The sequence below is a fragment of the Harmonia axyridis genome, chromosome 1 (assembly GCF_914767665.1).
Source record: "Harmonia axyridis chromosome 1, icHarAxyr1.1, whole genome shotgun sequence".
NCBI classification, from domain to species: Eukaryota; Metazoa; Arthropoda; class Insecta; order Coleoptera; family Coccinellidae; genus Harmonia; species Harmonia axyridis.
Window position 1 is genome coordinate 19,865,934 of NC_059501.1, and position 23,004 is coordinate 19,888,937.

Consider the following 23,004-nt stretch of genomic DNA (forward strand, 5'->3'; position numbering starts at 1 on the left):
AATCCATATCAAAGGTACCAAATTTTTATCTGAAGAATATTTAGGTATTACTGCCAATCAGTTTTCAGTGCATCTATAACCTTTCTCCATTTTAGTGAGCAATAATTTTTTCATAAGGAAGGAATAAAATTATTGGTTGATTGATTATGAATGTATTCATCCTGGTATCGAGTAAAATTCATGTAGAATCTGGGAAAAATACCAACATACTTGATGACTCAAGAAAATTTAGAATTTCTCATTTAAATGAAAAGTTAGCGCATTTGTTACTCAAATAACAGAAGTTGTGCAATAATTCATTCATTTATGCATGCAAGTATTTAATTTTATAACTTAAATTCCAATATCAAGTTTTTTTTGAGTCACTATGTCTGTATATCTCAAGTGTGATTCAAATTTTCTAAATTTTCTGCTACCTAAAAATCAGAAAGCAAATCAACCATCCCTGTTCTACTTTCCCTCAAAAAGTAAAAACTAGAAGTATGGGTTTAATATTTATGAGGAAATCAAAAATGATTAGCTCTAACTCAAAAATTATTCATTTGTTTCTAATTATGTTGGTTTCTTGTCGTCTTTCAAATCTATTTGTGTGCTAGTGTAACATTTTAACTCTGAAAGTGATGTCTCAGAAAATAATTAGGTAACTGAATTCCAGATCATATTCAGTAATAAAAAATAAATAAATGGAAACAGATCTTTCTCCGATAGTTGAATTGTTTCGTAGAGAAAATTAGATATTTGATATGTTTTATTTGTGCATTATGTTGAGAATAGAATTTTCATGTTCAAACTCAACTGCTAATGGGTTTTTTATTGTTCGACAAGAAAGTTATAGTAGATAATTTTCCTTGAAGCAAGATGTTCCCTTGTTATTTCTTTAAGAAATGACTCCATTGTGTTTGAAATCTTTATTTTCACATATATCCTATAGAAAAGGCGATTTATAGCCTAGCCAATTATCTGTTGTCTCAAATTTTATATTAACTGTTATCAGAATAAAGCATTGTCTATTTATTTATGTCAATAAGGAGTTTAACAATGTGATTTTCAATGGCAAATATATTTTTGGTATATGTGTTTCGTCTCATTCCATTTATGTTTGTTGTTTCTTTTTGTTGAATTTCGTTTGCTAGCTTCAAGGTGGCAGGTTTCAAAAAGAAGAAGGTTAAATAATAACCTCGAATTTTAACAGGAATCACGACCATCCTGCTTAGAGGCTCAAAGGCTGGAAGAAGAAAATATCCAAATATTGGAGAAAAACGAGGATAAAAATGTTTTGAAAGCCTCCAAGCCAATTGTTCTCCCAAAACCTATTACATATTTACCTCGTCTCTCATTGATTGAAGATGAAACAGAAAACTTGAAATACGACGGTTTCGACACCGATATTCACGTTAAAACTGTCCTTGATACTGTGGAACCGCCAAATGTAGATGAAATATATATACCAAAGATTAAAAAACAAGAGAAAATTGAAAAATCGAAGTCAATAGATGACCTCATATTGCCACCACCTCCAGATTACTTCTTCTCAAGTGATTCTGATCTAAAAGCCTCCAAGGATAGCTTAACCGAAGCTCCCTTAATTGTTCCTGTAAATGAAGCCCATTTGAAACAACATAGTTTCAAAATTTTCGAAGATTCTAGTAGAACGACTTCGCTGTCTAAGAGTTTCGACTCCTTAGATAGACGAGAAGTGTCAACAACTCATCAGTATGAGATAAATATCTACAATACTTTGCCACCTACCAATCAACAACCTCCCCCGTTAACAAACTATGAGTACTCCCAAGGAATTACTAGTCATCCTTATGCACAACAGTTGCCCTACTATCAAAATTATCCAAAATCCTCAACATTACCCTACAAAAATCACAATGTTGTTGGACTTCCTTCAGAGCCAAACTCTGAAATATCTTACGATAGAAGATTCAGTTACAATCCATTTATAAATTACAGTTATAGCAGCAATCCTTTTTTGTCTGATGAAAATCATTATTATCAACAAAATGTTGATACCACTTTCCAAAATGAAAACTTTGCAAGTAAACCACCTCCACTCTCTTTCACTTCACCATTTTACGAGAATTCTATGGACTTTAAAGAGCAAAATCAAATTCCTGAAACCGAGGCAATCATTGGAGAAGATGAACATGATATACCACCTCCTCTACCGAAATCTGCGCCTCCTTTTGAAGAAATTAGTACACCTAAAACTAAGTTCTCTAAAATCCCACCTCCCTTACCAACAAGTCCTCCTCCCTTGAATAGGATAAACCAACCGAAGTTTCCTCTTAGAAAAACTGCAATGAGGGGATCTCAAAGTCAAGACAAATTAGGAGTTATGGATTCAAAGAAAGAATCACCAGATTCAAAACTGACAGAACTACCTAAATCGCTGATTTTCAATAAAAAGTTTAACATGTTCGAAACCTCAAGTAAGGTATGTCGGTATCTCTTTATCTATACGTTTGTGCCGTCTTAGGGTAATGAATGTACAACCATCCTACTGAGTTTCAGTGTTCCGATATGAATAACAAACTAACAGGTTCAAGAGTCAAGACGTATTTATCATAATGAAACTAATAGAAATTTGTTGTTTGTTGTAGTCTTGTAGAAATTAATTGCAGTGAAAAAAATTATAGATCGTTTTTAGTATTTTTTTATACTCTTTATTTTATCTTACACTTTTTTGTTGCACTATTTTTTTTAATTATTTAATTTAGTTTCGATTGTTCCAACAGCCGCCAACTTCTCCAAAAAATAATAATGTGAAATCGTCTGTCAGCGATAGGAAGAAGTTTTTCGAGTCTGCAATGGAGGAAAGTCAAAAGCCCAATAAACCAGGTACAAAAATCTTATTTTATATTAAAGGATGTTTCCTATTTCGTTAAACATAGTTTAATAATTAATTTTTGATAATATGTATTACCTCACAATGTTTCAAAGACGAAAAACCTCCTTCAAAAATTCTCCTTCTGAAGGTGTATCTTCTAGATATACGTTTTGATAAAGTTCTCTCGTTAATTTAATGTGCAGAACAATCACGTTTCCCGAAGTAAAAATTAAACACCTTGTATAATGACTTTCTATGCATTCAGATCATTTACCAGTATGTTTTATTTTCCAGAAAAAGTATTCAGTTACTTGAGCGCTGATGAATTGGAAAAATTAAAAGCCGAGGAGGATAAACTGATCGCAAGAGATCTTAATGCTCTGCATCTCAACTCTGCAGATCATTCCGATAATGACTCTGTGGGATCTTCTAACACAAGGTATGTGAACAGGCTTCAAAAAACGAAGTCAATTTGGCCTGTGAACTCAAGTGAGCAGTATAGCTGCTAGGGGGACATTCGGCGCTTCACATTACTGGAATAGTATTCTGATTGGTCATGACTACTGACAACTACTTCAAATTAGTGTATCCATCCAACGGGATATATGTACGCTTTATTTGTAGTTGCATGTCCCCCTAGCAGCTGATCGGAGCATAGAATGCTGAACTACTCTATTGTCACCATGTCTTTTATAAACTCGAATCCAGACTGAGTGAGATAGATATGTGATGTTAAAAATATGTTTTGGACTTGGTTTTTCAAACGTTTGTTATTCATTGTTGTTTTATGGGTTGTAGGCCGTCCAGTGTTATAGGTATAGTAAGGACGGCCAAGGCCGAAAGACGTCTCAAGGACCAACTCAAAGAAAGTGGTCTTTTGACTGACGAAGATGAAGCGAACCTCTCACCGGCTGAATCAAAACAGAAAAAGGCGGAGAAAAGAGCGGCTTGGAGAGCAGCACGGCTGAAGTCTTTAGAACAAGACGCCATCCAAGCTCAAATGGTCATTAAATCAATGACAGACATGGTCGACTCCAACGAAGTACCAACTGTTCCCAACTCTGACAACCACAAAGATGACGTGAGTATCTTTTAAGATTCAACATAGTTCCAGTTGTTTTAACATGTATGAACTAACAAGGGTTCTGATGTTAGGTTTGTATCTAGTAATTAGTGTTGTATTTGGCCGAGGCAAATATTTTGATTATATTTTTATTTGTGTTTGATTGCTTTTTGTTTGCAGGCGCAGTGTTCGAATCCAAAATCAATATCACTTTTTAAATAGGTATCATGTCACTAAAACCTCTCAGGATACCAACATTTGTTCATATATTTCTGTTCAAAAGCGTCACATCTTTCACTAATCAAAACAAATTTGCACAATTGGTTATTATTATATGAAATTTTGCTCCATATGTTATAAAACTATTAAATACTTCGAAAAATCAGAAATAGTTCTGAAATAAAATTATAATTCAACCTCATTTCATGTCAAATAATGTATAAAATAAAATTAAAACAAATATTCCATCAATGTAAATAAAAATAAATCATAAAGACACATTATACAAAATTACACATTAGTTTGATGCTGTTGGAATAGGTGTTCTGGAAGCGAAAAAAATTTAATTATTAGATAAGAGAATACTGGGTAGTTGAAGAATTAATGGAGATGCTTCTTAAAAGATTTCTGGAACTAATTCTAATTTAAATCATGTTTCTCGGTATATAGTGGTTATGAACTAAAGTGAGTTACTAGAGGGTTCAGAAATGTTCTGAATGTTCTTTACAATGAATACGTTATCTGGAAAGGAATTCTGAGTCACATCTCAAATATACTTCTTTCCACCTTTTCTATGCTTGAAACACATCATCTCCATATTTTACGATATTTCATATTCCCTGACCTGAAGGAGAGATCTTCCAGCTATTTTTCAAATGATTAAATATTTGTATGAAGATCGGAAGCCAGAACTTCATGAAGACGATTAACCACGCACTGAATTCGGTGTTAAATACAAATTCACCACATAGCAAACACTGTAGCATTCGAATGATATAGATAGAATAATAGATATTTGCTAAGGCACTTTTGTTACTGACTTTCCTCCATTTTTTGTAACTAACCGCATTCATTAACTAACTTCGTACTGGACCTTGAACATGTCCAGGCCTACAACGGTCCTTCCACTAACACCAATGGCGTCGTTGCATGCAATATCAAGTTGAAGCCATCTAGCGCGGACTTCCCGAAGCTTGCAGTCCGAAGCAAAGCCGAGAGAGACCTGGTAGTCAGGGAAAGCGAAAAGGTGTTGGATGAACGAGTAATCCAGAAAACCGAAGAATTCGTGGATGAAACGACAGGAGAGACGAGGGTTAGGACTGTAGAGTACGTGGAGAAACTTATCGAGAAAGAGGTATAGATTGGATTGATTGACCCATTCAGCATGACAATGTTTTGCACTATGGTTAGTTTCTTTTAACACGTTTCTATGTAGTTTTTTGGGTTGTTTATGGCAAAAAGAAGCCTTTGCTATGACAAAGTTGTTTGTGCATGTAGATATTTTTGATTGTTGAACAAAATTTAAACCTAAGACATATCAGGTGACATTGAAATAGAAACGCTCAAAAATATTATAATCATTTTAGCTCAGATAAGTAGACAATAAGTTTTTTATTTCAACGTATTGTTTATTTTGCTATTTATTAAATAAGAACAATAAAAAAAAGATTAAGTTTTACACATAAAGAAAATGTGATTGACCAGTTGAAAATATAGCTCTTCAATATCAGAACAGTGACATGGGAGTATCAATCTTTATTGAATATGAAGTTTCGTACAGTTTCCATAAGTGTCCTGTTAGTTGCCTTTGAAAAAAGTAATTTTGTTGCCATTCTCAATTTAATTTACAGGGTTTGTAAATACGAAAGTCTCATTAATAATTAATATCAAACCAGTATGGATATGCCCAAACTTATTTAAAGTTGAACTTAATAGACGTTATTGCTTCTTATTGCCATATTCACTGAAACAAATAATTGGCTTCTATATTTAATTGAGTACTCATTAAAAAATTATTTTAAGTTTATTTTTTTGTACATAACTTTCACTTCAAAACTTTATCTATTCTATTTGATGTAATATATTATTTGGAACAAATATTTAAAATATGTTGATATGCCTTTTTCTATACTTTTATAAATAATTTGATTTGCTTTCTACTTGTGCAGCTTTCTTTCAAGTGGATAACTACACTAATATGATAAACTACTGCACACTTTATTCAATTCCTTGTTGTGCATGCTTTGAAAGATATTTCGGAAAAATTAAAAACTCTTCTTAGCTTCTTTATGAGAATAATTGAAGGCATTTAATACAGAATGTTTGATTAAATATTTTTAGGTTTGTGAATATAGCTACCTCAAATATAAAATGTGTATAAATATACACATTTTATTGTATTGTATGTATAAAATACAGGGCCCCTCAATGATATTTCACATATTATAATTATTTGCAAAATGAATTAATGTTTGTAGAGGGACAGATTTTGCCATCTTCTAAGTCTTGAAATGAACAAGATGGTTGATTTCGTAGAGACGAGTAGGTGCTGTATCTCCAATAATTTGAATGGGAACTGAATAACACCTCATTTCAAAGGTCTATGAATTTCCTTTTCAGAAATGTTCAATTCGAATTTCTTACATCAGTATTTTGGCAAGAGGCTCTTCTGATCGTATCACTTTGTTGTATACAAAAACATTAAGAAATCATTTGAGTTACCCTTTTGTGGGGCCACTAGATTTAAAATGATTTCATAGTTTTTTTTGTGGCAATCAGAAGAGAATATTCGTTTCTTCGCCAAAATACTGAAAATGAAATGAAGTTACTCGACCCCTATTCAAATTCTTGGGGTTTTAGCACCCAGTGTAGAGGGTTGTTTTTTCAAGACTGAAAAGTAAGGCAAAATCTGTCCCCTATATTGATGATTTTTGCAACAAAAGTAAGAAAATTTGAAGTAAGAATTCTTTATTATGTGGTAAATTTTCAATTTTCTGATACAGGTTGAAACTGTCCGGGAAAAAATTATTTCTCTGGAATTGACGAAACCTTCTGACCTAGAATTGGACCTTACATTTAATGGAAATAATAATAATATCAAAGAAGAGAACGATAATGACATGGAAGACGATTCCGTTTCCGAACCACCAACTCCCACCAATAACGAAGAAAAAACACTAGATGAACATTTGACCAACGCTAATAAAAAAAAGAGAAGAAAACGATCGAAAAAGGGAAAGCACTGAAATGTACTGTTAAATACAGTATATGAGAATTTCGCGTTATTTTTCGAATTGGTGTTAAGATTCTTATGGTGGATGGGTTTTATTGATAATTTTATGATGAATATCATCATTGTATTCCTGTACAGAGTATTTACATAATTCATGTATTTTTTAAATAAATCTGTAATTAGTTCTAGTTTATAAGGTCCAAAGCTTTCTTCATTGATAATCACGAAATTTATATTTTATATCAATTTGTTCATATGATAAGGTGGTTTATACTATTTATTTTATACAATAACAGACAATATAAAAAATGCTTTGGAGAGAGACTTAAATTTTAATATATAAATACAATTGTCCTCTGGTTTTTTTCTTATTTCTTTGGTGCTATAATTCCTTCTAGTTGAGTCTGAAAAAAATACATAAGACATTAATTGAAAATAGGTGAATAAGGTAAGATATTTGAATGTATGTCATATAAAAATATCATTCATTGAATTGAAATAAAATTGAGGTCATTTTTCAGTTAAGGGCACTGAGTTATATCCAATATATGAAGTGGCCTAGATCAGAGATTTCAAAATAAAGAGTTATAGTTCAAAAAACATAAATATTGATCAATTTTCCCAACATAATATTGCGAAGCTATTTTATCTAACTCGCAATGCATAATATACACGGCGCATTTTCAAAAGTGATACATATTTCCGGGACTTCAATTATAACATTGAAAGTTATAATTTCATCAAAATATATACTACTAGCTGCCCGCCCCGGATCGCACATTGTGTCAGGCAACCGAAAATACATCCTTCGAAGTGTCATATTATACTCTTGCCCGACCCGGCTTTGCACGTTCGGGCAACCAAAAATACATCCTTCGCCAAATTATACTCTATGATTATTTGCTCCTTCGGAGGAAGAAAGAAAAGCGTTTTTTTTCTTTTCGGTACAATTTTTAGAAAATATGTTGTTGTATAAACCTTCTCATGACAGTAATGAACACTACAAAAAAGAATTATCCAATTTGGTGCAGTCTTTCAAACGTGATGCCCTTACATAATATTCATATATAGTTCCTTTTTTATATATAGTATATCGGAAAGAGCTGAAATTCTATTGATAGCCATTGTGACTCAATTCAAATATCCATACCAAATATCATCAAATGTACGCAAAATATTGAGCTCATAAATTTAGGAAGAAGCTGTCACGCAACTGGCGAAGAAAAAATTTAGAGATAATTCATTCGAAATAAGGTTTCTGGTTTCAAACTGGTTATTAAGGATTATACTAGGGATAAACTCAGTTTGAATTATCTCACCTTCAACTGCATATTAGTCTTCTTCAAAAACGCAATCTCTTCAGTATGTTTCCTTTCCTCAGCCATTCTCGTTTCAGCAGCCCTTCGATCAGCCTGTTCAGCCCTCTGTTTCAACTCGATGATCTGATGCTCGAGCTCCAATTTTTCGTTTTTCAGTTGCTCAACCTGCCCTTCCAAATCGGACTTCCCCTGTTCAGCTTGAAGGGCTTTGCGCATGCCGAAAGCGATACTGCTGCAATACAAAGCCTGGTAAGCTTCGATTGTCATGCGCATCTCGTCCCTCACTCGTAGTAGGAGTAAACCTCTTTCTGCGCAATTTATAGTTACTTGGCGAATTATTTCGTCGAAACATTGGGTATAAAGTTCTCTCCGTACAGGACAAATTCCAGTTTCTCTCGCCTATGGAGATATTTCCATTTAAAACAGTGAATTGGGAAATGTTTCTCTTATTTCTAAAATATACAATCTAGGTATGTAATTATGTCTAAGCAGAAAAAAACACTTTTTTCTTTCCATCCAGCTTGGTCAAATACCTGTCTCTGCTGCAACCTCATATCTAACTGCTCTTGTAAATTCACAACTTCCAATCTTGTAGCAGGGTTTGTGGAGACTTGCTGCCTCCACATTTGTCCATCTTCCTCCCATTCTAAGGGCGGTAAAATAGTGTTCAGTATCTCTTCAGTTTCTCTTTTAGCATCAGCTCCAGCTGAAGTTGCTTTTCCCTTGGTTGGAGATTCATCTCTTCCTTTCTCCTAAAATGAGATGAAGAATGCTGAAGTATCAGTTATTATTTGTCCTGCAAAGTAGGTAATGCAAAATCGTTACTCACCTTCTTACGATCCTCATGCTTTGTTACTAATGTAGGATTATCATATTTCACTAATGTGTTACTGGATGGAATTATTCTTTCAGCCATTTTTGGAGCAGTTCAATGATTAAAAACTGAAGTATACATACACTTGTGACATAAAAATAATACTATGGAAACCAGAATATTTTGTCAATACATTTGTGAAGGATGTACAGAGCGGCCAACCAAAGATGGATGAAATATCCTTCTTTTCAAATAAAGAATAGATATTGAATCAATAATTCTTTTAATTACTAATTGAATAATGAATTACAACCAAAAATAAAGACTTTCTTTCTATAATTCTTTTTCAAATTCTTGAATTCTACGTTCATCTTGTTGAAATGGAAAATCATTAGGGAATGACACAAATTTTTTTAAATTATTCTTTTATTAGGTCATTATTGATGTCATCTTTTTCAACAAAGAATTCATTAATCAATAACATTATCACATTACATGAGAATGGCTAAATAATGTCACAGGTTGAAGAATTTACAAAAGATTAGAACTAAATTTCATTTTCTTTGAAAAACGGATCATTGAACACAATATTCTTTTGTGTAGGAAAATTAAATTAATTTAACAATGCTTCATTAACATGCAAGAAAACAAGAGTATCTTCCAACTGGAAAAAGCAAATTTTGATGCCAATATTAAACCTTATGGATAGCAATGTTTCAAAAGACTTCCTTTTTGAACAATAATTATTGAATTAAAATTATAACAATTTTTTTTTAATATATAGTTTATTTAGTATTTCAATAATCATATAAAATATATTTTTCTAGCACCAAAAGAACTGGAACACTCTATAGTTTGAAAACATTGTTTATAAATCTCAAAAAATACATTTAATGAATTTACAAGTATATTGAGTGGTCTCAACCTATTAATCTTCATCAAGACTTGGTATATTATTATTTTTTATGTACATTGGATGCCACCAATTTAGAATTGAAATATTGGACACAGGATCCAAAACTACAGAATTTCCATTGAATGAATTTTCGTTTGAACAAAACTTATCTAATGCATTTCCAAATACAAGCTGTAAACGATTATTGCAAAATGCCTTGGATAATGTCACTGACACATGGTTCAAAGTTTGGCCGAGGATTGGTGGAAATGATATTTGCTCTTTTGATATTGCAAGAAGTATACAGTGGTCTTCATCTGGATTAGCATTGATATCATTCAATAAGTCGATTACAGATTGTTCCTTAGTTTTGTGAGTTTTAACGGGGGCTGCATTACTCCTTCGGAATTTAAAGTAATAATATAAGATTTCATTACCAGTTTTGCCCTCAGTTTTTGATATCAGACCAACGCAGGTCATCCCTATCAAAACATCAGGATGGCTTACTCCCAATAGTGTTTGTCGTACTCTTTTCTGGAATGGGGGATACATAAGAAACAAAGCTTTCACTACTGCTGTTCTAAGACCAAAATGCCTCAGCAGGCATTCTGGTTGATACTCTATGGTTAAGAATTCCTTATTAAAATATCTCTTGTACAAGGATCTCCAAAACTTCACACTTTGTATAACAGCATAAGAAGCCTGACATATAGCAGCAAACGATCCTACATCTTCAGGTCTTATATATTCGGATATCAAAAACCATATATCAACTGGATAATCTAATCCAATTGCTTCCATGTTTTTCTGCTTTTTACTCTTTCCTTTTTTTTTTAATTGTAAAGAGGTATCTTCACTATCTTCTTCTTCCTCATCATCACTATACCAGTGTTCTTTAATTTCTAATTCTTGTTTAACAACATTCGTGATACTGACTTCCGATTTTTTGGGACGACCATTAGTTTGGGATGAATTCGCGAAATCATAAATTGTGACATCTATAAAAACATGTATATTTGAAGAGGAACTGAAAATAATACAACTCATATTTACCTCTGGAACCCTTGATTTTTCTATTAACTTTTCCTTGTTTTGCCATAATATGAAAATTCTCGATTTTTTTGATTTAAATTATTCTATAGATAAAGACTTAGTTGATCTCAATAATGTAAAAAATACCATTAATCTAACACTATCCTCTACATTTTTTGTAGGTTATGAACAATATTTACAAACTAACGTCATAAGTCATAACATTACGACATATTTAACCATAGACCTTATATCCTAATATATGGATAATAGGTCTATGTATTTAACATAACTTCTAATCGAAGAAATAACTACCAAGAATCAAAAACAACCAATCAGGGCCGCCGCCAGGACCGGCATAGCGGAGATTTTGCCGGGACGCCAAATTGTAATAGTTTTGGTTTTCTAATTCAAATATAGCCTTTAAGAACTGCGTCGCCAGATGCATTAGGCAGAGCAGGGCGGCGAAATTTTATTTTACTGTGGCGCCAAAATATCTGGCGACGGCCCTGCAACCAATTGTTGAATTTAAATTATTCTTCGCAAACGGAAAAAAAGTGAAAAGAAATTAATTATGAATAATAGCTATATATAATTTATTGTTAAATTAAAAAAGTAGTCAGCTGTGTGCTGTGTGAAGCACGCACCTCAAAATGCGAGTTTTGGGATCAAAATTTCAGGATCGTTCGTCAATCGTAGGTCCACGTTTGTCCACCCTTTTTTTCCATTTGTCCAGGCACCGTTCGATAGATATAAGAAAATATATATTTTCTGAGCAGCACCCTCAAATTACAAAAAAAGTATTTAAAATGCCGTAGGTCGTTTGTCCAATGTTAGTCCACTTTTATCCACCCAATAATTTCACTTGTCCAACCACATAAACCAAAACATCGATCATTCGAAATTTCAGAAAGTGTGAATTTGTCCACTCAATAATTTCATTTATCCACCCCCAGAAACCAAAATAATCGACCATTTGAAATTACGTGAAGTGTGAAGTTGGCACCCCAAATACGAATTTTAATATCAAAATTTCAGAATCATTTTTTGTCCATCACATAGGTCCACCTTTTTCTTTCATTTGTCTACACCGTTCAAGAGATAAGGAAAAAGAAGTTCTTTACGAGCATTATCTGAGTAAAACCTTCAGATTGCGGAAACGTGTTTTAAGAAGCAAAGGCCGTTTTTCTACCGTGAGCCTATATGAGTTTTATAATTTGCCATTTACATATAAGTGTACACCGATGATGAAAACAATGAGGACGCCAACAAAGCGGGTAGATAAAGGAAAATAATAAAGGTCAAATATAGACGCAGTATTAAAATTTTGTGACGAAAATCATACAAAAAACCGAAAACACCGGATAAATGTAAAACGATGACGAATGCAATAATCACAGATGGCAAAACAAGGGGGAAGCCGACAAAGCGGATAGATAAAGGAAAATAATAAAGCTCGGATATAGTCGTGCCTGTAGTGCAACAAAAGTAATCATCCTGAATGCGATAATAAACTCATAAACCTTAAAAGGGTTCGATTTTTTGCTACCATGTCGATTTTAAAGAAAATCAAAAAAAAAATTGGTTCTTATTATGGAAAAATTTTCGTTCTTTGCCTTTGAGAGAACTCTGAGTTTATATTCTGGAAATCTTGGGGGAGGGGTAATTGAATTTGGCCCACCCTGTAAAAAGTAATTCGGATGGAATTTGACTGCATGACTGCATACACGTCCAATTATTTTCATCATTAAATATTCATACCTCCCCTTCAACGTATTAAAAACTCATTTCAATCAATAACGAGAAAGCTCTATGGTCCATCACTAAATGACGTACTGAAATTGTCAATAATCCCAATTTGTCGTAATTATTCGTAATTATTTTTCACCGTCCACAGCGGTCTAATTGTGCTAGGGAACATTATAGTGATATGAAAATCCATACCGTGTACAGAGACGTCAGGCGCCGGCGTACATTTCCATTCAAGACGCTCCTACACACGAAAATCCAGCTGTGCGAGCTCAGCGATCCCGTCCAATTCAGTCTATATCCTTTCATCACCGCGAACTAGGACCACGCGATGTGGTTTTCCCTTTTCCTTCTTCTGGTCCAGGCTGCTGCTTCCCTCCAGTTCGAATTCAGACATCACGACAACAATGAAATGGTACAAGTTCTGGAAGACGTTCAGGCCAAGTGTCCGAACATCACAAGGATATACACTTTGAGCGAGACCTCGGTCAACGGTTTTCCTCTGTACGTGATTGAGTTTTCTACCAAGCCTGGCCAGCATGAAATACGTGAGTTTACTCCGATGTCTCAGGAAAACCTGTTGGAGCTCTTTGAGAATTTGACTGCTCACCTGATTAAATCTTTAAGGATATTTTTCACCACTTCAGTCTTTTCGGTTCTTGACTTCTTGATAATGGTTATTCGTGAAAAACTCGGATTTTTTTAGAAAGGAAGGAAACTTGAAGACATTTTTCTTAAATGCCGAAATAAACAAAAATTCAACCATCAGCAAATCTTTAGAACCGAAGTATATACTGTTGCAATATGGGTGCACAGCTTCATTAGGGTTGAATCTGGTGAACTTGTTGGTTAAATAAACATATGAGTAGGTGCCTTTTGTTTCGCAGATAAGTTGAAACATAACATTGAGGTATTACTTATTACCTCTTATTCGTGCAGTTTCGAGTATTCGTTCATCTTCAGAAATTCCAAACAGAGCAAAGTAAAATAGTTAATAATAATGAATATGTATGTATGTACTATGTACGTAGTCGAACCACAAATTTTAAAGTTCAGTGAGATTAAGTGAATAAATAGAGCATTGAATTATTTTATTTCACCTATTCATGATTTATTTTTCATTCGAAGGTTACATATAAAATCATAAACAATAATGCCCACCAACTTGAATTGAAAGACTGAGGTAAATTTGCTTTATTCAGGGGACCAGGTAGGGTGAAAATCGTACAGACAGCTTCATTTCAGTAGAGATAATGTGAAAATCGTTACATCCTAAATTCTAATAATGGAATAAGGGCGTCAATATAATTTAATCTGAATTGAGGCGAAAACAGATAAGATATTGACACTCGCCTACACATTTACCTATTAAGTGATTAAAATGTTTCGCTCAGTTTTTCCATTTAATATACTGATGATTTTCCTTCATTAAATCATGTTTTCGATTCCGAATAACCGCAAATTACACCTACGCTGTTCTTGTAATGATCAATCTATTCTTCTTTTCGATTAAAAACTTTTGATATTATTCGTACGATTTCCACATTCTGGCCTTTACAGCTACTTATATTATTTCATTGTGTTATTACTCAAAACTTAATAGCAATAAAATTGAAATAAAAAAATCCGTTCGCCTATGGTCTTGAAAACTATTGGATATAAATTCCTGACGCTGACTTCAGGAGTTTTGGAGCACTCGACCATTCAAGTGCCTTTTGCGCTCTTCGGGATCGCAGAATTGTACCTATACATATAGGTATATGTATATGATATGTGATTTATTACTGTTTTATTGTTGTCCGTTAGTTATTAGTTAGGGATCTACTGTTCTAGTGAAGTAATCAATACAAAAGTTTTAACAAAGCTTGAAATTGTTATTTTATATTTACTTATATTACAAAATTTCATCTAGAGCGGATATGTAGTCACGGAAATATTGTTTTTTGGCTATTTTTTTTAATCTTTTCTGATTCTGACGACGAGATCAACAGAAAATTGTACAGTGCATCCCATTTTGGGTGAGACAGCCAGGTTTCTCGCTTGTTATTTAAGATAGAGCCTTGCGGTTTTCACGTTCCTGTCCTACTTTTTCATGAAACTCAAGTTGGTCTAATCAGATTTTGCATAACTGTTTCCGTTCAAGAGAGACAGGGTGATTTTGGAAATTGATACTTTTCGGACCCCTCCTTTATCTCCGAAGTTATTAGAAATAATGCTGAGGTAAAAACTACGTCTGAATCAAAATTCTGCGTAGAATCCAGTGGCGTACGCAATATTTTTTTCGGGGTGTGGTTTTGAAGATTCAACATAAACCTATATTTTTTTTAATGGAACACCATGTATATCATGACTTCTTTGAATTCGTTATTTTTTTCCCTTCAAAATGATGTATGATACTATGTAGGTAGGATGTTCAAAAATGTTGAAAAAACACTAAAACATCAAATAATGATGATTTTTTGTTAATGGGCAATGGATTTCCCATATGAAAGGAGAATCAATAATAATAACAATAATTCATAGCGATGACAGCTAGATAGATCAGTTTTTTTCCCTCCAATGCCTACTTGAGAAAACAATGCTCCCAAATGCATAGTAGCCATAATAACAACAAGGATGTTTCATCAATGACCTACTAGTTTTAAAAATCGAAAGTAATAATCCTCTCATTGAAACATAGAAAATTCATGGCCCATTTACAAAAAATCATCATTATTTGATGTTTTAGTGTTTTTTTAACATTTCTGAACATCCTACCTACATAGTATCATACATCATTTTGAAGGGAAAAAAATAACGAATTCAACGAAGTAATGATATACTTGGTATTCCATTAAATAAAATATAGGTTTGTGTTGAATCTTCAATACCATACCCCGAAAAAAAATATTGAGTACGCCACTGGATTCTACGCAGAATTCTGATTCAGACGTAGTTTTTACTTCAGCATTATTTCTAATAACTTCGAAGATAAAGGAGGGTTCCGAAATCACCCTGTATCTCTTGAACGGAAACAGTTATGCAAAATCTGATTAGACCAACTTGAGTTTCACGAAAAAGTAGGACAGGAACGTGAGAACCCCAAGGCTCTATCTTAAATAACAAGCGAGAAACCTGGCTGTCTCAACCAAAATGGGATGCACTGTACATGAAGCTTGAAATTGTTATTTTATATCGAGTGATTCGGGTGTTTTGAAAGTATCAGGAAAACAAAATTTCGAACGTCTATATTTACGGAACCCTCAATCGGTTTTATCCATTAATGAACTTAACTAACTGCGGTATTCGAGATTCGGACCTACACTGAAAATTTAAAATATTTATATCCAGAGTTTTTGTCAAAAGTGAGTAGAACCTTATCGTTTGAGACCATTTTCAGCTCAAAATTCTAAAAATACAGAGTAGAATTGATATAGCGTTTAGGCAACGAGCGCTTAAAAGTGCTGCCATATCATTCAAATTCTTCTCGTTTTGCAATCATATCTAGTTATTACAGAAAATAAAAATTGAGGAATCAAATTTTGAATGAATATTAGGTACGGATAAACATTTTGTTTTGAAGATTCTAGATAAGTAGATATATAAATTTCTTGAGTCGCTTCAATAGTTTTAAAGTTGATGAATTTTGAATATCAGTCCAAAAAATGTGACAACAACAGATTTTCGTATAAAACTTCTCGCATTATCAACGTATACGTTGCGTGTTTCTTGATTTCACCTAATTCAGTTATTCTATATTTTAATTTTCTTATTAATTTCGATTGTTTGGAAGATTTATTTCGACTCATATAGAATGTAAATAAAGTGGAAAAATATAAATTATTATTCATAAAATTTTCGCAATTCAGCGAGAAATATGGATTATTGATGAAATTTTCGCAATTCAGGCTCAAGGTATTTTTAATTAAATTTCCATTAAATACATTCTTAAGCGAATGAGGTGGAAAAATGTACAATTGCCGTTATTTACTGATAAGATATTGCTTAAATATTAAAATGGTTTTATCCTTTAAATGTTCGGAATAATTTCCTTGAAATTTTTTCGACTCTTATTCGTTTAAAAATTTTCCTCTGTCGGATAATGAGGTTTTCTGCTCAATTTGATTTATGACATTGCATGCAAATTCAAAATAGTTACATTCTTTTGAAAATTTCTCGAATTTTTTATTTAAGCACTCTCACAAGATTGAATTTCAATATGTCCGACATGATACCTATACCAGGTCTCTCATTTTCGTAGGTTTTAAGGTAACTCAGATAAGAGTTACATTTTATATTTAGGTGAAACTTCAGATTTTGTGCTGAAGACTCTGTAGTTGAAAATGCTGAAATATTTCCAATTAGTTATGGAACAATCATGATTCCATGTTGTTTCAACGTACGCTTTCTGATAATATGCTGATATAATGTAGTCCATATTTATTTTCTTGAAATATCGCCACAAAAATGCATTTCGTTTTTTTTTTTGTTTAACCAAGATAGCACAAGAAAATATCAATATTCTTTCATTATCAGAATTATTATTGTTGATATTGTTTCCTGACTTCATTGTTATTCTTGTCCATTGTTCTTTTTATGCTATTTTTTGGTTAAAGTAGAATTAAAACCTCTGTAAATATTTATGCAAATTTTCAAAGCTGATTTTTTTTCTTAAAAAGAATTTTGGGAATTATAAGCCTGGTCCAAATGAATGGAATATTTTTAGCAAAATGGCAGACCGGTCTTCCAATGCTGGAATAATCTTAGATTCACTAAATTTCTCAATGGATAGGGGTCAAACTACCCTGTACGATGGCCACCAAGGTATCCGACTAGATTCTTTTGCGGGAAAATTCAGTGATAAAATCTATACAATATGACTTTAGCGAGGTGTTCTCAACAAATTTTTATAATAAGCGCCCTCTCACGGGGGATTGTGGTGTTTCAATCCAGGACCACTCATGGAATCTTCAGTATGGCAACTCATTGGTATCTGCCATATATACCCTCCACCTCTATAGCGGAGAGTGGTGAAGTAGGAGAGTTGGGTTTTCGTTCCAAGCTGTGCCTTTCTGCCGATAATTGTGCTACACACTGCGCCATCGCTCAAAGACCTAGGAAAGTACAAAAAAATTGGTATATTTGACGTCGGAGATGTTGTAGGTATCCACCTTAAAAACACACTCAAATCCGAAAATTAAGATGTTGCCAAATGATAAAAACAATTATGTAGAATACTTAAATTTCTATTTTCCCCAATTCCTTTCTCTTTTTCATATAGTTGATAGCAGAATTAATGTCGTACCGTCTTTTCAGTGAAGCCAGAATTCAAATACATCGCCAACATGCACGGTAACGAAGTGTTAGGTCGAGAACTTATGCTACAATTGGCGGATTATCTATGCGATGAGTACATGCGGGGTAATCCTAACATCAGGGCCCTCATCCAACAAACAAGAATCCACCTTATGCCTTCAATGAACCCTGACGGATGGCAGTTAGCAACAGACACTGTAAGTTTGACTTTAAGACTCATGATTTTATTTCTTTTGGGTTGGCTACACTTGTGCAACTTAGACCGTTAGTAAGAGGCGCTGTATTAAAATTTATTATTTTGATGCGAATAAAAGGCTGCCAAGGCTTCCAAACTGACCTAATCATTCGTTTCCTTTTCTACATTTTTCTATTCTACGCTGAGCAGAATAAGAATCTTCACGAGATTCGACGAGATAATGATTCGTCTTCAATAATGACCGCAATAAGTGGATGGAAGGAAAAATATAGAGAATACTGAAACATTAGAGACCTTTAACTAAACCAAGCATTGACACATTTATTCCTGGTGGACATAAAATAATTAGCAAACAAGAGAGACTATGACCCTTTTTGTACGCCACTGGTGCCAACTGAAAATGTGATTTTTTTTCTAAATGAAGCACATATCGAACACAATCATTTTTTGAAATTTAATTGAAAAATTTTGAAAACTGTGGTTATGAATAAAAATTACTTTTAATTTTTCATATTCAACACCCTGTATCTCATCAACGAACGACATTTGAGAAAAGGAATATTAGGAAAGTCTTATTTATTTTTCAAGGAGAATGTTCTCTTTCGATTTGGCACCATAGTTTCGGGACACCTGTATGTTTATTAAGATCTGACCCACCATGTAAATATTGATTATTATTAGAATTTTAACTAACTTAGTATTTCTGTTTTTTAGGGAGGAAACGATTATCTCTTGGGAAGGACAAACAACAATTCCGTGGACCTCAACAGGAACTTTCCGGATCTGGACAGGATTATGTTTTCTCACGAACAAAACCACGTGGACCGCAACAATCATCTGCTACAAGAGATTACATCTTTGAAGGAGCCTGTGAGTTACGATACAAATGTCCTCAAAATTTGCTCGGTTTCAATTCAAAGATATAATTTTCGGTGATATGGAAATTCTTTATTTTTCAGCTTCAACCCGAGACCAGAGCTGTCATAAGACTAATAATGCAGGTACCATTCGTCTTGTCTGCAAACCTGCACGGTGGTGACCTTGTTGCCAACTACCCCTACGATGAGAGCAAAACAGGGAAGATGACAGGGGAATATTCTCCGACTCCTGATGATGAAACTTTTCGGTTAGTTATGCAGGCAACACAACTGAGTTGCTTGAGAAAACACCACTCGTCCAGCGGACTCGTTGTGTTTCCTTGCAACTCAGTTTCGTTATGAAATAAATCGACAGACTCTAAGACTCGATCGCTTGTGGTACAACTAAAAATAACACATCTGGCAAATATCTGAGGATTAGCGTGTTTTTCTCGAGCCAAATTTGGAGAAGCGCGCTCTGTCTGGAGATTTAGGTGTTTCATCCCTAGATCATTAGTGGAATCTTCAGTTTGGCGACCCAGTAATCTCCCACCAAATACACCTTCCCACTCCATCATGAAGAGCCCTTATAAATGCGCCGGGGCCGCACTAGTGTGTGGTGCGGATCCCATAACGCCACCTCTTGGTGAGACATAGTCACCACACACTCCCCCGCCAGCACCGACGCCACACCAGAGGAGGAAGTGCCAAGGTATATTCGGGCACAAAGAGAGAGCGCAAGCGAACTGTGAGGGTGGAAAAGCAAGGATTGTGTGAGATGAACAGGCTAGAAGCCATGATGGTGTGCGGGATAGTAAGTCACCTCAGCTCTCGAACGTGATCTCAGCTTTCCGCCTCATGTCGGGATCACCACTTTGGCGAGTCTCTCTCGAGCCATCTCTAGAGATTTCAATGTTTCATCCCGAGATCGCCGGTGAAATCTTCAGTTTGGCAATCCAGTGATCTCTGCCAAATAGACCTTCATCAGACATAAGCCTGTAGCAATGTGGAGGCTCTTTTAAACCCGTTAGGGCCCCACTAGAGTATGGAGCGAAGCCCATAACCCCACCTCAATCAGCCCAATTATTGTCAATATTTTGCCACCATTGCCAGTTTTGATGTTTTCTAGAAGAAACGTATTTTTATGATTATTCATGAAAACTAAAGCCTGATACCTGGTTACCATATGTTAATTTCCACAATTGTAATAATGATAAACTTTTGCCTTATTAGTTGTTCATAAAAGCCCAACGTGTATTGTTAAGCCCGAATATCTCTCCAAGGTAAAAATGTCTCGAAACCATATTCGAGTACTGCTTGAATGAATAGCTATAGGCTATGGTACCACTGATGAAATCATCAGCGAGGCAACTCAGTGACCCCTGCCATATACACCTTCATCTCGATAGTGGACCGTAGCCGTAGGACGGTTGTGTTCAAGTACCCATCGGTGCCGTTTCTTGAGCAGCTTTCGATACTGTCTCTCGGGCTAGCAACAAGTAACCATAATATTGTAGTGACTCTGTAGACCCGATAGATGGCATTTTGGGTTTCACGTCACACTCTAGCGCGGCCCCGGAGGGTATATAGTGTCCGCCCTAGGGGTGGCAGAGCCACCCCTTCACGATGGAGTGGGAAGGTGGATTAGGCAGAGATCCTCAAACGCCCACTTTATGTTAATTTCACTATTGCAGACATTTGGCTCTCCAATATTCCCTCTATCACGCAGACATGGCGGACCCAAGGAGAAAAACTTGCGGAGATATAGAAAGCATAAACTTCCCAAAACAGGGTGGCATAACAAACGGTGCCAAATGGTACAGCCTTCAAGGGGGTAAGCTCCTTCGACTATATCGACCACCAAGAACTCCATGATAATGTTGTTGTACTCGTAGGTATGCAGGATTTCAACTATTTGTCCAGTAACGACTTCGAAATCACCTTGGAGCTGGGTTGTACCAAGTACCCATCGGAAGATGTTCTTGAGAAGGAATGGGAAAGGAACAAGAACGCTCTCTTGAACTTCATCTGGCAGGTAAACATTTTTCGCTATAGTGAATAATTAATTCACATTTTTCATCATTTCCAGAGCCACATTGGAGTTAAAGGCATAGTGTACGATAGTGTCACAAAATTGGGCATACCTAATGCAGTCGTCCACGTGAAGAATGTTACATCCCCATTGTCTATGATGGATATACAGCATGACATCACATCAGGTGAGTGTACCTAAGATGTCTTGAAATACTGATATGCACATTCACTCCTACAATGTTCAAGATTTGACTGGCGACTTTTGTTGTGACCAGCGCTCTTGGACTTGAAGGAGATTGGTAAAACTTCAGTTAATTTCCGAGTCGTTTCCTATATGGCATTCACATTAAATTTCACTGTTGTTAAATGGAAATAGCGCCACCTACGTAAGAAAGGGAAAGTTTCGCCAATTCGCGTCGTCTGACTAGTTTTCTTAAAAAAAATCTAATCAGTGGGTTCACCAGTATTTATAGACATTTTATATCCCTATAGCATTGAAATGAAACAAAAAATGGTGAATTGGTAAAATTTTATTTGAATTTAGGGTTAATATCTAGATAAAGCTTGCACACCCTATTTTTTTTTCAGTTCACGATGGTGACTACTTTAGATTGTTAACACCTGGACAGTACAAAATAACCGCTTACCGTGATGGCTATTTACCGCATACCAGACTAGTCACTGTTGTAAATCGACCTTACACTCAGGCTCAGAGGGTAGATTTTGCGCTTAAACCTATTTCGGTAAGATCGATCTAAACCATTCTTTTGCATGATATGTTTGGTGTTGTTTCTTTTAGAGCACTTCACGCCGTCGAAGATGTATACCCTTCAAGAAGTACGTAATAAATTTCACTCACTTGCACTAATTTCTGTTTTGCTTGTGGATTGCATTTTTTTTCTGTGCTTTGGCAACATTTTTTTTAATGATAGAATATGTACAAGGGGATTTACTGCTTCAAATTTGCATTGAAATCTCCACCAAAGTTTCAGTTACCTTGACTTCGATAGGAATTCATGAAAGAAATGGGTTAGGTTAGGTAACTTATCAGTTTGTTCTGAGCACGGATTGGCTTTGTTCGAATACTGTTCAAGTTTCCGTTTTTTCCTTAAAATTATAATATGTTTCAGTTGCCTCCCTACATACGGATACAGTCCAATAATTTTATTGATTCCAAACCGGATGAATTATTTTCACCTGATCAGAAATGGAGCAGCTGGATGAACAGCAACCAAGAGCCTATAGCATTGGAATGAAGCAGAGAAAGATGAACTGGACAGAAGGAGAATATACTGAAATCAATACCTAGAACCTAACAGTCGAGTCGCGATCAAATGAAATATTCATTCTGTTTAGTGATACTGTAATGAACCAAATTATCTATATTGAATGAATCAATTGGGATGAATATATTGAAAATTATTTTCTCATTGTCTCTTGTTATTTATCTTGTTTCAGAGTTGATTTGTAAAATAGTGTTGTGAATAAATTTTTCGTTAGATATTAGAATAACCTTCAAAAACCCAAAGAAAAAAGTTATGTTTTTGTTTAGACTCGTTTTGTTTGCACTCATATACACTTTTCCGACGGTCCTCCTCAAATATTTCTCCTTATTAGAAGAAAATAACAGATATATTCATACATTTCAGCGAACATTCATTGAGGTTTAGGAAATTTATTAT

General features: G+C 34.5%; 4 protein-coding genes across 18 annotated transcripts in view; 2 read left to right on the plus strand and 2 right to left on the minus strand.

The window, feature by feature from the left end:
* The window catches only part of LOC123682733 (protein lap4), a 144,748-nt gene extending 137,263 nt beyond the window's left edge, over positions 1-7,485 (plus strand). For 4 of the 14 annotated variants that reach the window (XM_045621505.1, XM_045621543.1, XM_045621525.1 and 1 more), the window contains 6 exons: positions 1,193-2,443; positions 2,745-2,847; positions 3,131-3,275; positions 3,635-3,917; positions 5,008-5,253; positions 6,902-7,485. In XM_045621505.1, the coding sequence (XP_045477461.1) occupies positions 1,193-2,443; positions 2,745-2,847; positions 3,131-3,275; positions 3,635-3,917; positions 5,008-5,253; positions 6,902-7,144 (2,271 nt within the window). In that variant the 3' untranslated portion in view covers positions 7,145-7,485. Of the gene's footprint in view, positions 1-1,192; positions 2,444-2,726; positions 2,848-3,130; positions 3,276-3,634; positions 3,918-4,079; positions 5,305-6,901 lie in introns of those variants that run through there. The other 10 variants (XM_045621568.1, XM_045621589.1, XM_045621581.1 and 7 more) reach the window with 8 other exon arrangements.
* LOC123682848 (33 kDa inner dynein arm light chain, axonemal) lies at positions 7,444-9,440 on the minus strand. Its single transcript, XM_045621652.1, has 4 exons — positions 9,280-9,440; positions 8,984-9,202; positions 8,451-8,849; positions 7,444-7,535 (listed from the first exon to the last, which is right to left on the minus strand). The coding sequence occupies exons 1-4, from the start codon at positions 9,364-9,366 to the stop codon at positions 7,500-7,502; spliced, it is 741 nt and encodes a 246-aa protein (XP_045477608.1). The 5' UTR covers positions 9,367-9,440; the 3' UTR covers positions 7,444-7,499.
* Positions 9,441-9,730: 290 nt separating this feature from the next.
* LOC123682831 (transmembrane protein 183) lies at positions 9,731-11,432 on the minus strand. The gene is made up of 2 exons (XM_045621637.1): positions 11,213-11,432; positions 9,731-11,157 (listed from the first exon to the last, which is right to left on the minus strand). Exons 1-2 carry the CDS (start codon positions 11,256-11,258, stop codon positions 10,193-10,195), a joined length of 1,011 nt encoding a protein of 336 aa, XP_045477593.1. The 5' UTR covers positions 11,259-11,432; the 3' UTR covers positions 9,731-10,192.
* Positions 11,433-13,013: 1,581 nt separating this feature from the next.
* On the plus strand, positions 13,014-22,752 carry LOC123675852 (carboxypeptidase E-like). Of its 2 annotated transcripts, XM_045611396.1 has the most exons (10): positions 13,014-13,488; positions 18,236-18,432; positions 19,146-19,301; positions 19,391-19,557; positions 20,983-21,122; positions 21,184-21,323; positions 21,378-21,507; positions 21,911-22,065; positions 22,122-22,159; positions 22,453-22,752. In XM_045611396.1, exons 1-10 carry the CDS (start codon positions 13,272-13,274, stop codon positions 22,544-22,546), a joined length of 1,434 nt encoding a protein of 477 aa, XP_045467352.1. In that variant the 5' UTR covers positions 13,014-13,271; the 3' UTR covers positions 22,547-22,752. The 2 variants fall into 2 exon arrangements, with proteins under 2 accessions (XP_045467352.1, XP_045467358.1); XM_045611402.1 differs by lacking the exon at positions 22,122-22,159.
* Positions 22,753-23,004: the final 252 nt, after the last annotated feature.